The sequence below is a fragment of the Mixophyes fleayi genome, chromosome 12, assembly GCF_038048845.1.
Source record: "Mixophyes fleayi isolate aMixFle1 chromosome 12, aMixFle1.hap1, whole genome shotgun sequence".
Classification (NCBI taxonomy): domain Eukaryota; kingdom Metazoa; phylum Chordata; class Amphibia; order Anura; family Limnodynastidae; genus Mixophyes; species Mixophyes fleayi.
In genome coordinates, this window is record NC_134413.1 from 44058712 (window position 1) to 44072897 (window position 14186).

General features: G+C 41.9%; 1 protein-coding gene across 1 annotated transcript; it reads right to left on the reverse strand.

Moving 5' to 3' along the window:
• SRP14 (signal recognition particle 14) lies at positions 1–6080 on the reverse strand. Its single transcript, XM_075193544.1, has 5 exons — positions 5974–6080; positions 4505–4577; positions 652–764; positions 526–558; positions 1–338 (listed from the first exon to the last, which is right to left on the reverse strand). Exons 1-5 carry the CDS (start codon positions 5995–5997, stop codon positions 249–251), a joined length of 333 nt encoding a protein of 110 aa, XP_075049645.1. The 5' UTR covers positions 5998–6080; the 3' UTR covers positions 1–248.
• Between the last annotated feature and the right edge of the window lie 8106 nt (positions 6081–14186).

Below are 14186 nucleotides of genomic sequence, written 5' to 3' on the forward strand. Positions count from 1 at the left end.
TGAAATTTAGTATAATTTTAATGAAAGAACAAAAGTCGCCCTTACTGGGCAATCTGTACAACAAAGAAAATGTGTTCCAATTACAAAACAAAAAATAAAATAGAAATAGAACAGGCAGCAGAGTAGTGTATGTAGTCATTTCTTGCCATCCAGTTGTATCTATTGGCCTGCAACCGAATACAGATAATAAAGGCTCTGCTCTCTCCCACGGCTCTTAACTATTTCAGATAAATCAGTGTCCAAATACATCATTGGGTGGCATTACTTTTCTTTGTTTTACTTTTCTTATCCTTCTTCTTCAGACCATCCATATTTGCCCGGAGTAGGTTGGAGTAAGCCTTAAAGAAAAAAATAAATAAAACTAAATAATCATATAATTTTACATGACCAAAACAAAATCAGACATGTTATTAATTCACCCTTTCATTCTAGATCCAACTCTCAGCTACCTAACAGCACACTCTAGTAATGGATCCTCACAAGTACTCAGTCAGCCAATTTGCTCCAATCTCACACAGTACTTACCATTTGGAATTTGTTAACTTCTTTAGAACTGACCTATTGGGGTTAAAAAACAAAACAAAACCAGAATTTTTTTTGTTTGCAAATCAGGGTATGAAGAACACTGTCCTATTTACTTTGACCACTTACCACTGTGCTTATTTTCTTCTTTCCATCAGTAGCTCTCAAAAGACATTTATTTTCAGCTGGTTCGTTGCCTTCTGAATGGCCTTTACTGGGGGATGGTTTTGTTCGACCATCATCTGTGAACAACATGTAACACAAATGTGCCAAGTTTGAATCACTATTGTAAATGCATATTAAAAATACTTAATGTGCTATGTAGCACCAAGAGCAAGCTACCAATACTGATGGCGTCAATAGCCATCAGAGGAAAAGGAAGGTAAAGTAACAAAATGAAGACCTAGAGGGCAAAAGTGAGATTATCCTGGATTATACCAGGGCTGAACAACTTTGTCCCTTTCATGTTTCATAGTAATCACCATTTCATTACAGGTCAACAAGGTAAAGTCAGCTGTGTTTGTGACCCTTGAAGCCAGGAGCTGTACAATCCTGCCTACTTCATATCTGCACATGAAATATATCGCATTAACTTCTACAAAATGTGTAGACCCACAAATTCTAAAAGGGTAAAATATCCCCAAAAATAGAGGGACAATATTTAAATCCTATCTCTAGTGTAAAATATTGTGCGACTTTAAATAAAGGTTTGATTTAATTAAACATTACCATCTAAAATACAAAATTCTATTTAATAAACACATTAAAAATAGTAAATCAGAAAAACTAAATGTAGACATTACTGAGAGGTCCCCCTAATTGTTAATATAATCCATTCTCATTAATTCTTCTCTTTTTTTTTTTTTTTTCCAATGGCAACTTAACTTACATATGCATTGCCTTATACATTTTTGAATGTCACAGTTTTGGGTGATTGTAAGAGCTGAAGATATTTGTGATTGTGATAGTAAGCCACTGAAATCTTAAAGTGGAGTGGCCTGCTATTCAATGTACCTGCCTTTATGAATTTACCGTACAGTCAAACATTCCAGTTTTATTGAACCGCTATATTCACATATTAATGAACTTATCTTATAAGTTATACTATGCCAATCACAGTAATCTATCTGCATGGCTTGATTCAGTTTATATATTCAAATATGTTAAAAAGCAACTGTGACTTGATCACTTATAAATAACTAATGGTATACGTTTATTTAAAGGAAATTGCGCAGGGTGCTTTTTATATAATTGCAAACACACTTATTTTTGATATTGTGTGTATTTTGGTAAAGGAAATCTCCCTATTTCTGAGACCAGGGGAAGAAATTTGTTTTTGGTTTTAACTTTGCTAGAAGAAATGCATTATTTCTCAGGTATATATATATATATATATATATATATATATATATATATATATATATATATCTCTGATGCAATAAGCCTTTGTTAAGGAAGTCTTGTGTATTTTGGTAGGGAAATTACTTGTCTGGGGTTTTGTAACTTTTTTTGGGGAATGTGTATTTTGCAACTGTCTGAAGAAAGGACCCATGCTAATCTCATCTTAATTAGACCTTTTGATATGAGGGTCCAGCACCTGAAGGCACAGGAAGGTTTAATTAGACTTGCTGTTAGATTTCCTGTGTCTCAAACAAGATGCAGGAAATTACAGTAAGTTTTAGGATATCACAGATAACTGTAAATATTGATAGCTTTGCATTGCATGTAAATCCATGTTTGGGTAAACACATTGCATCCAGATACTAAAAATAGCTTAGACCTCAGGGGGCTGGCTTACCCTGTGAGGCTGCGTCCAAAACTGTATAAAAAGCACTGTTTTGTATTGAAAGCTGTTGTTCTTGTTTCATCTGACCAGCTCACTGGTACCTTCAATCAGGGTGAGCAAGTAAACATCACTTGCTTCAAAGACCTGCTTGGAAACTTCTGCCAGTGACCTACAGATTAGACCTAACCCTAATCCGTTCCCGGCTGTTCTGCGGTTTGGACCCAGCTTCCCGGTACCACCGCTCTGCCCGCTAGCCAGCAGCTCTGGCTAGTGTGATAGGCCAGTGGGGATTCATCTCAGCAATCCTGATCCATAGGAAGAGGTCAGGGGTACACTAGCAGTGTCAGTTACCCAGAAGAAACCAGATGTCGGTAAGGAGTCCAGTGGTGGCAGCACGTGTAAGCCACTCCTACTGCGGTTAGAGGGCGCATTTGGGATACCAAATTGGAACGGTGGCAAAGTAAGGCCAACCAGTTCCCAGCAACAACAGACAGGATGGCACAGCAACTGTAGTGGCAGGCCATGGAGTATAAATGCAGTGGGAAATTTCATGATAGTGTTGAGTATCCAAGGAGAGGGCTGATTAGAAGATTTACTGAATACCATCCCAGTTCAGCTGCTGTACCCCGCGAGTTCAATTGTCACTGCTGATGCCACCTCTGTTCTCTTTTGGTGAACTCCACTGCCTCCTTGGCAGCAGCAGTTGTTGCTAAACATGGACTAAGTGTCTCGGCAACAACGTGAACATGTATCAGCCTTCTCTAGAGCAAAAAAAGGAAGGAAGTCCTGTTAAGATAAAAGGTGAAGGCCACTTATGGCTGCCTGTAGCTGGCTGTTATAAAATGTCTACATCACTGGTAACTGTACAGAAATGAAAGTCACCAATGGCTGCTTTATTATTGGTGGCCGATATCGCTGCTGCCTTGCAATAGTCACGCATCTTCCCAACTAAATGTAATGCTCCTCAAACCATTCCTGAACAATTTTTGCAGTGTGGCAGGGCATATTACCCTTCTAAAAGAGGCCACTGTCATCAGGGACGTTGCCATGAAGGGGTGTACTTGGTCTGCAAGTGTTTAGGTAGGTGGTATGTGTCAAAGAAACATCCACATGAATGCCAGGACACAAGGTTTCCAAGCAAAACATTGTCCAGAGCATCACACTGCCTCTGCCAGTTTGCCTTCTTTCTATAATGCATCCTGGTGGCATCTATTCCCCTGGTAAAGGACGCACATGAACTAAGCTGTCCACATGATGCAGAAGAAAAAGTGATTCATCAGAGCAAGCCAACTTCCTCCATTGGTCCAGTACTGGCTCTCATGTACCCATTGTAGGTCTTTCAGGTGTGGACAGGGGTCAGCATGGGCACTCTGACTAGTCTGTGGCTTCACAGCAAGCTGCGATGCATTAACATTTTCAGCAACTTGTGCTACAGTAGCTCTTCTATGGGATTGAACCAGACGGACTAGCCTTCGCTCCCTACAAGCATCAATGAGCCTTGAGCGCCCATGACCCAGTTCACCTTCCTTGGACCACTTGGTAGGTACTAACCACTGCATACTGGGAAAATCCCACAAGACATGCCGTTTAGCAGATGTTCTGACCCAGTCATCTAGCCATCACAATTTGGCCCTTGTCAAAGTCACTCAGATCCTTATGCTTGCCCATATTTCCTGCTTCGAACACTTCCAAGAACTGACTTTTCACTTGCTGTCCAATATATCCCACCTCTTGACAGATGCCATTGTAATGAGATAATCAATGTTATTCACTTCACTTGTCAGTGGTTTTAATGCTGTTGTTGATCAGTTTATATACACATCTACAGCATTAAGTGTATGCCATCACAATTTTATCTATGAGATGTTCACTTACTAGTATAACTGCATTAACACCTGGAAAAACATTTAAGCCTGCCACTTCAAAATGGCTGCAGCAGGAGTGTGTTGGGAGTTTAAATGGCTTCTCATTAGATCTAATGCTCACGTAACTCCTCTGCAACATTCATTATCAGCCAGGACAGTAAGACAAAGCACAGAACCCTGAGAAACTGGCTACCAATAGGTAGTAATGCAGAGTTAACAATACAGAAAGGGTAATCACAGTATACATTTTACAAACAATACAAAACCTACATTAAAAATGCAAGTGGGACCACATCCCTCACAAACAACAGAGTGAGTCTTCTATACATACATTTCTTTAGTGTAATAAAGACACTTCCAGTTGTCCGGCATTTCTGAAACAATCGTGTGAGCTCAGTCAGGAACTGCAAATAGAACATACAGGATTAAAATTTTGTGCAGGATGATGGATATAATTCTACTACAGAGTTTAGAGACTGTGTTAAGGAAGATAGAATGGAGTAATGTAGTTTAGGGTCCGTTGTGAAACTAAATACAGCTATGTGTACAGATGCATACACCAGTGAGCAGGTTCATGGCATATGGGTACATTACATTCCTTTTATATTAGTCGCAGGAGCTCTGCGCTTATGCTGTTGCAGGTTTATAGAGCAAATCCTTGCTGTGTACAGAAAAAATATACACCTAAGTAATGAGTTTCCAAGTATAATAGATGTGAGCACACAGAGGGCCTGAGTCATTAAGGAAAGTAAGGCAAAAAACAGGAGTAAGTGTTCTTCAGGACAAAATATGTTACAATGCTTGGGGTGCTAATTAGTTTATTATTTTGCACATAAATTAAATACTGGCTGTTTTTTCATTGAGCATACATACTTGATAGCTTTATTTTTACACTGAAATTTAAAGCTAATCTAAGACATGCCCTACCCCAACTATAAATCTGTCCCCACATTTTATATTTACCTCCCCCTCTAATGCAACATGATTTTGCCAAGGTGCAAAGTTACTCCTTTTTTAATGACTCAGGCCCAGAGTGCCTTGTATTATTAGCCATAATGACCAACACTTGCTGAAGCACATAATTACACAGGGCACTGTAGCAGCTACACAGCAGCCTACACCCCCTTATTTAGAGCCCATATGTAGACCAAGGTGCAAAGTTACTCCTTTTTAATGCTTTGTTCTCCTTAATGACTCAGGCCCAGAGTGCCTTGTATTATTAGCCATAATGACAAACACTTGCTGAGGCACATAATTACACAGGGCACTGTAACAGCAGCTACACAGCAGCCTACACCCCCTTGTTTAGAGCCTATATGGAGACCAAAAATGATAAATTAGTCTTCCATGCAGCCATGGATGTTGGGGAGACGGGGAGGGGCAACAGTTACTTCACATAATAATACTGTAACATATATGTAACAATCATTGTGTTATGCAGATATCTGAATATACGGGAAACCTGCAAGTTCCCTTTAGGAATAATAACTATTCCCTGCAATAGTTGGAACACCCTGTATCGTATTTATGTTCAGCTCCAGGAACAAGAAATGTACAAGACATCTACTGATCTATTACATGACATTACACATGACATTACACATGACATTACACATGACATTACACGGACACCCGAATTATATGGTAACCTCAGGATTCATTTATTCATTGCCTCGCCCACCAGCATCTCCCCGTACCATTGTATGACTAAGCCTAGCATCACGGTACTCCTAACACGGGCAACGATGCCTTCCTGTAGGCCGAGCTCACTGGGTTACCCAGGACCGGCACATCTCTTACCTGCTCACTCTCCAGGAGAACCATCTTCCTACAGAGCTGATCTCAGCACAAACAGCGGCGGAAACACGTCACTGAACTGCAGCGGATACAGCAACCATAGAGTTGAGCGCTATAGGTCATCAGATCATAGAGTCGGGTAGACTGATCTGGAAAACTTCAGCAGCGACACCTAGAGCCTGCAGAATATTTACATATTGGAATTTACACGTAGCAGAAATGTTGTGTCACTGTAGGGATAGCTGGTGAGAGCTCTCAGACATCATACCCAATTGCTTTAATTTACAAATGTTTTAAAGGGTTTGTAACATTATTACAATGTGTATAAACGGGACTGACAGTGGAACACGTTATTACCAATATCAGCATTTCCACTCACGTTTTATTTGCTTTTCGTTAGCATCATGTGGGTTTACACAAGCTTTGTGCTGAATTCAGTGGGTCTATATTGAGGGCAATGGGGTGATCTTCATTGATAACCCAAAAACAAGTGAAAATGCCAAACAACTTTTGACTTGCCTACTGACACTTCATTGGGCTTCAAAGAGAGCAGGGGCAGACCTCATTTTTTTTTTTGGGGGGGGTGAATTTAAAACACAATAAGGGCGGCTGAGCAGGATGCTCTGTCAGCTGATGGGAACATGTAAAATAATGTGCAGCCACAGGCAGCCCGCTCCTGCTGGGGGGGAATGATCGCCTTTCCTTCCTCCCAACCTGGATCACCACTGATATAGCATTAGGAGCAAAGCAAATAAAAGGAGAATTATGCTCCTGGGCAAAAAACATGTTGCAATACAAAGGGTGCTCATAGCTCCCAATATTTGAATAGGTTGTTAATATGGAGCGCACCACTCCATCTCCAATCTTGGTAGTGGTGTCCCATGTGATTTATTGAAGACAAGAAGTGGGTAAGTATCCAGCTGTCCTTATCGCTCTACTGAGCATGCAAAGACAGGAAGTTAGGCTCTTAGCAGGTTCTTCCAGTGACAGTGAACTGTTAAGACGTCATATAATTGGAACTGATTCTTTTTTGTGTTCTCTAATATATAGAGTGCCCAGAGGAACAAAAATATATATGAGCAACCTGTTCTCTGTCATTACCCACACTATAAGCTTGCCATCTGCAAATATTTAGTTAGTCATACTGTCTGTCGGAGTCTGTATCAACTGTGATCAACTGTATATATGTAAAGCACCATGGATTCTGCTGGCGCTATATAAATAAATGATGATGACTAAATATATATATATATATATATATATATATATATATATATATATATATATATATACACACACACACATATACATATCATCTGTTGCAACGAGTTCTGAACTAAAACTGACAAAGGTCTAATGACAAGAATTAATTTGAGGAGTACATTATATGGGACAAAATTAAGTGCATGTGAGAATATGAACGAATATAGAGACAAAATGTTGTCAACAGTTCAGAAATTAGCATCTGTGGGAGCACAGGTCAATGATAAGGAGGTTGCAATGGCAATGTTGTAGAATTTAATGCCACAATTCGATTTCCTGGTGGTAAGTTTAGAGTCTAAGCTGACTACAGAAATTGTAAGGGCTAAAACTGCTGCAATTCCAACAACGAATTCCCGTTGCCAGAAATGCTGATGTCAGGATCTGCCTCGCTTCCTCTGCATCATCGTGTCAGGATGATGCTTCATCTCGCAGCTCCTGCCTCTGGGATTTATTGGATTTTATATTTATATTCATTGAATGTTTAACCTGCAATACCTCTTATCCACCAGAGGTACTGCTATTTGTGCCTGTTCCTTCCTACTAGTAGGAGTTGCCTTGCTGCACTAATTATCCCCAGCACCTGATTGTTTCTCTATTTAAACCTGCCACTCCCAGTACACCTTGCTGGTCATTGTTGTTGTATGTGCTGTACCCTGCTGTGCTCCTGGTTCTCCTATTCCCTGGGATTTCTTCTTACTACCTGTTCAACTGCATCAGCTGTGTTCCTGGTATTTCCTTTCTGCATCTACCTGCTATCCTTGTCCTATATCTACACTATCTGGTTTGTACCATACTGCAATAAACATTGTGTATTTCACCATATTCCAGGCAACTTAGCTGTGATTTCTACATTGAGTGTGACAGTATGATCAGCCCAAAAAACAGCTTTGGAGACGTGTGGAACATTCAGATTCAGATTTTTATTCCTGGAAATTTTCCTGCAATTGCTTTCATTCGCTTTCTCTCTGCCTTACAAATCACTGAACTTCCTCAGGTACAGACTCTACAAGCAGATATAATTTTATTATGATCTCAGCTTGCTCAGTTTTCTGCCTTACTTATGAACCCACTAAGGAGACTGTCAGATTTTGTTTCTCACAATTCAAATACTGTTGATTTGCCTCAACCAACCTTCTCTGCTGCTGAATGTAAACATCATCTCTTAATAGTGCTACTACAAATTTACTGTTTACCAAGAACTATGATGTAACAAACTCCAGATTCACAGATGGTCCACACCCCCATCTGACCGAAGAGGAGCTGCGGTGCAGAAGAACTAATAAATTATGTCTCTACTGCGCCATTAATATACACTTTTAACAAGACAGTTCTCTCCGCAGACCACGACAGCCTACAGAACCATCTTCTGTTTATGCCCCTTCTCATTCTGGATATGTTTGCACTTCACTTCCCATTCCCACATTACAGCCTGTTCTGCTCCCTGGGATGAGGCCTAGCCCGCCATTTCCAGCCGCCTGTCTAGAGGCTCGAGTCTCTGCTGCTACTCCAGAGGCACGAGTCTTTGCCGCCTGTCTCGAAGTGCCAGTCTCTGCTGCCTGTCTCGAGGTGCCAGTCTCTGCCGCCTGTCTCGAGGTGCCAGTCTCTGCCGCCAGTGCAGTGATGCCAGTTCCAACTGGTTGTCTCGAGGTGCCAGTTTTGACTACCAGTTCTGAGGTGCCATTCTCTGCCTCCAGTTCTGAGGTGCCATCCTCTGCTCCCGAGTCTTCAGCCTCTGTCTCCAGTCCCAAGTCGCCAGCTTCAGTGTCCAGTTCCGAGTCGCAATCCTCTGTGTCCGTTCCAGAGACATTGTATGCTTCAGAGAGGGCGCTGCCTCTACAGCCTGCTTCAGAGAAGGCGCTGCTTCTACAGCTTGCTCCAGAGAGGGCGCTGCCCCTCAAATCTGCTCCAGAGACGTTGCCAGTCAATACGGTCCAGCCCGAGCTGCCAGTCAATACGGTCCAGCTCGAGTTGCCATTTACAGTGATACAGCCCGAGTCACCATTTACGGCGGTACAGCCCAGTCGGCATTTTAAGTGTTGCAGCCTGAGTTGCCACTTGACACGGTTCAGCCAAAGTTATTACTTGGTGCTCTCCGGTCTGAGGCTTCTCCAAGTGCTGTCGGTGCGAGGCTTCTTCCAGTGCCGTCTGGTCCGAGTGTGCCCAGTCCGTGTCCCCCTCCAAGTGTGCTCAGTCCGGGTCCCCCTCCAAGTGTGCTCAGTCCGGGTCCTCCTCTAAGTCTATTGCCCTGGGTGTCCAGTACGAGCCGCCTCTTAATGAGGGCGTCCTGTCCAAGCCGCCTCTTGCTGAGGGTGTCCTGTCTGAGTTGCCTCTTGCTGAGGGTCTCCTGTCTGAGCCGCCTCTTGCTGAGGGTCTCCTGTCTGAGCCGCCTCTTGCCGAGGGTCTCCCGTCCGACCCGCCTTAATGCTGAAGGTGTCCAGTTTGAGCCGACACCTACCTTTGAGGGGCACCTTTCTCAACTTAGAGCTCTACTGAGGTTTTGTGCTTCATATTTCCCCTCAGTACCTAGCCTTGTCAGTGACCCAAAGAGGCAAGTTCTGTTCTTGTTAGCAAATTTTAAAGGAGCAGCCTTGGTATGAGCAAACCCCTTGATGGAGACTACTCATCCCATCCTATCTGACTTGTAAGTATTTGTTGAGGCAGTTATCAACAAGTTTACACCATCTCCTGCAGTGCCAACTTACGGGTCTTCTGTGCCTTCGGCAGTGTCATCTATCACCCCAGTCCAAGAACTACTTTTATGCTCCACCCAGTTGGTTCAGTCTCCTATTCTGAGGAAATCCTGTAATAAGAGGGGACGGAAGAAGAAAGGGTCTGCGGACTTCCTTCTGACTCCCAGGAGGTTAACCCTTTCCTCAGATGTGGTAGAGTCTCTCCCTGCCACACAAGATCTGCCTTCAGATTCTCTGTCTTCAAAGAGTAGGCATTTGTTGCCCCACTAGGAGTTCTCCCAGGAAATGCTCCACACTCAGGCACTGGTACCCCTTGTCCCTTCCCCTGGTGCTTCTTACTTTGTGTGGAGCAGGTGTGGGGGAGCTAGACATTTAAGGCTGGGTAAACACTACAGTGTTTTCGCCCTATTATTGGACCAATCAAACGAAAAACAACTGTTCGGCCAATATCGCATTATGCATGTATATGCTGCAACGATGAATGATTATCGTTCCAAAGCACATCGTATCGTTTCATTTGATTTTAAACTGGACTAAAAATGGCGTTCAACGATGGAACGATGTTGTTCCAATTCTGCAGTGAGTATGCACTCATGAGAGTCTCAATCTTTTCAGCCGATGGTTATGGCAGATGAAGAGCACAGATATAAATCTTGTAAAACGCGTGTAGTGTGAACAGATGAATCAGCATGCTGATCGGGACTTTTTTTATTACTGTTGTTGGTAAAATCATTAAGGATGTTGCACTGGGACAAATTTTCTGTAGTTTGTACCCAGCCTTATCCACTGTGATGCTTCTGTTGTTTCATGTCATTGTCTGGTCGGGAGTGTGGCGCTGTGCTGTCACTATCAGAGGGGAGCAACAGCCAGTTTTAAGCATACTTACCAACTTTACAATGTTGGTATCCGGGAGGCTGCGGGGGAGGTGGACGTCATGGGGGGCGGGCCTCCAAAATCCGCGTCATTTTGGACCCGCCCCCGTGACAGCAGGGGGGGGGGGGCAAACGCAGCGATTCACCAGGAATCGCGGCGTTTGTGACCTAATTCTGCCCACTTCACTAGGAAGTGGGCAGATCCGGGATTTTGCCACACTCGCCCGGGAGTCCGGGAGACTCTCGCAAAATGCGGGAGTCTCCCGGACTTTCCGGGAGAGTTGGCAAGTATGGTTTTAAGTGACCGTCTCAATTTGCCTGGCCGTAACTGTAAGGCTACCCTCCAGACAAGGTAATGCCACAATTATGTCACCAGGTTTCTCATAATTCCCCTTGTCATTGAATATGCATACTAATATTCAGCTCACAACTTTCACACAGAACACTGTCAGTTGGTTATCAGAGGCCAGGGACTGTATTATTTTATAAGAAGATTGCTCCAAGCTGACTTATATATACACAGAAGCTATTCTTTAAGTGGTTCATATCAGTGAGACCTGATATATGATTTGGTCTCCTCTCCCACTGTTGTCAAAGAGGTTTGGCTTCTGGTGAAACAAATATGTTAAATACAACCCTGCTTGGAAAATGCAAAACATCTTCTGAATGCTGGTAATGGACATGTAATAAGTATGTTCTTGTTTATTCATGATTAAAGGTACTCCCACTATAAGGGTCCCCTTTATTTCCTTTCATTGAATCTCCAACACACAAATTACATATTCCCGCATTTACATTAATTTATAATCGTTGGGTAAATAAATGTTCCTTTGCCCCGTTAGGCCTAGTAAAGGTGTTTTGAAACTAAAATTAACAGTGTTCTTCCCAGCACCTATTTCCCGGGTGCCACGACAGGCTGTTTTTACTTGCCACCCAGCTCTTAGAGCCCAACAGAGTCCTATTATAATAGAATAAACCATTGTTTCTCCTATGATAACAGGCACTATGTGAGCACTACAGCCAGCAGTGTGTGTTAGACCACAGGTTTGAACAGTTTTGTCAGGTGTGGGGAAAAACCTCCAACATTTTTCATCAGTATTGCAAAATATTACAACTGCCCCCACCCAGCTGCTTCTTAATGCCACCTGGTTGCTTCTTAATGCCACACAGCTGCTTCTTAATGCCACACTTCTGCTTCTTAATGCCATCCGTCTGCTTCTTAATGCCACCTGGCTGACAAAATTTTATGGGGAGAACTCTGTTTAAATAGAACAGTGCATTGTATATACATATGAAATAACCACAAAAATGTAGATTTTTTTTTTTCTTACTGAATAACAACTTCTAACTAATAAAATAACTTAAAGTTAATTTCATAATTGTCTAATGGAGTTGAGAGCAGAAATCTGTACTCTTACCAGTAGAGGTCATCTTCTACTTAGAATGGAGTAAGTCTATCTTGTGTTTTAGCTGGAAAACCTTACATAATTAGTTGCCTTTTTAAAAGCATTAAGACTCATTTAGGAAGTATAAAACCGCAGTGCAAATGTTGTTTTGTGACGTCACATACCTATTTTTGTGCAATTACACCTGTAATTTCCGAGGAATAGTATGAATTTGCATGCCAAGATGGCAGCATTTTCAGGAGTGCACCATGCAATAGGAGGAATTGGATAGATCAGGGGCATTCCTGACTGATTGTGGATTAACCTCTTGAGGGTCCCTACTTCTGTGATCACATGCAGAATTGAGATTTCTTTTTTTAGGATGATATTATTTAAATAAGGTCAAGGGGTGGAGAAGGCACATTTAGGGGCATTCCGTTTTCTATGCAGTGCTGAACATATTGACATCTTGAAAGTTTAAAAAAATACTATATATCATTATCACTATTCTATGCATGTTGGTATCCCTTTTATGTTGCAATCACTATAGTTTTTTTCACCATATGTCACTTGTCAGGTATATATGTTTTCATTATACTGCTACGCTTAGTATATCTTTTTTGCTATAACAGCAGAATAACATATGACCTTTTTACAAACCACTCTGAGGGTCTCATGTAGAGTCGGACACACATCAAATAAAGGTACACATATGTCCATATGCAAATTTACAGTTACAGCTCCTTATGGAAAGTCATAACAGGGGAGGGAAGGAACAGGCAAGCATAGGCCCAGTCCATTAAGAGCGTGTTCATGTATATGCAACTGAGATGACTTGGATGCAGACACCTGTCAGGAGGCGTATCTCTTGCGGGTGCTGGAGGGCTGGTGCACCAAAACTCATTAATGAAGATAATGATCACCTGCACTAACTAGCCACTTTCATTGTGGGTTGACCTCCCCAGCTAGTAGTATTTTAGTGTGACTGTTATATGAAGTCACAGCCGATTATTCTCATTGCTTAATTTGTATATTTCCATTTGGACTGTGGCAGAAAAGAAGATTCCTGTTTGATTTTTAAAGGGGAAAAAAACAGATGTTTTTATTTGTTAATTTAATTTTAATTTAATTTAATTTGTATTTGTGTTTTTTTTTTCATGATATTTTCTATGAAATATGTGACTTTTGCATTAAAATGTTTAACGACTGAAATCCCTCACTCCACTTAAACCTCTTAATAACTTATTTAACTTCTTTGAATAATTGATGAGACATAATTGTAACAAAATTAAAATGAGTTTATTTTGCAACCAAACATGATGTTGGAAAAAAGAGCAGCCAGTACAACATACGCCAGGGAACCAGGATATCTCAGCATTTTACCCATGGGACATCCACAAACAGGGATGGACAACCAAACAGTGCTCCAGGCACACATATCTTGCTTACCGGGACCCTCGATCCGGGGCAGAATCCGCAACCATTCTGGGCTAAAATGAACGCAACCACAAGCCGACCCACAGGAGCAGTACTTTGACCGAGACTATAGCCGACTCATCGAAGAGAGGCGGGTTCAGCGTGCCCACTACCACAATGTGTGCCCAAACCACTGCCCATCAACTGCTTTGCAATTTCCGGCAGCTCACCATCCAGGACCTCCACTAGCAAACGCCAGATATACCAGCAACTGGCAACAGCCTGACACTGCGGGTTTGAAAAAGGGGAGATGTTGCCTATAGTAACCAATCAGATTCTAATTATCACTTATTTAGTACATTCTACAAAATGAAAGCTAGAATCTGATTGGTTGCTGTAGGCAACATCTCCACTTTTCCAAACCCGCAGTTTAGTAAGTATACCCCCTAGTGTCAACATGACATCATCTACATACAAGACTATTTTGTACTCTTTTAAAGTAACCTGGAGGGTAGTTTGCTCTAATGCTTGTGGCTAGTGGTTCAACCATTAAAGCAAATATTATGTGGAACCGGGACAAGGTAAACCAT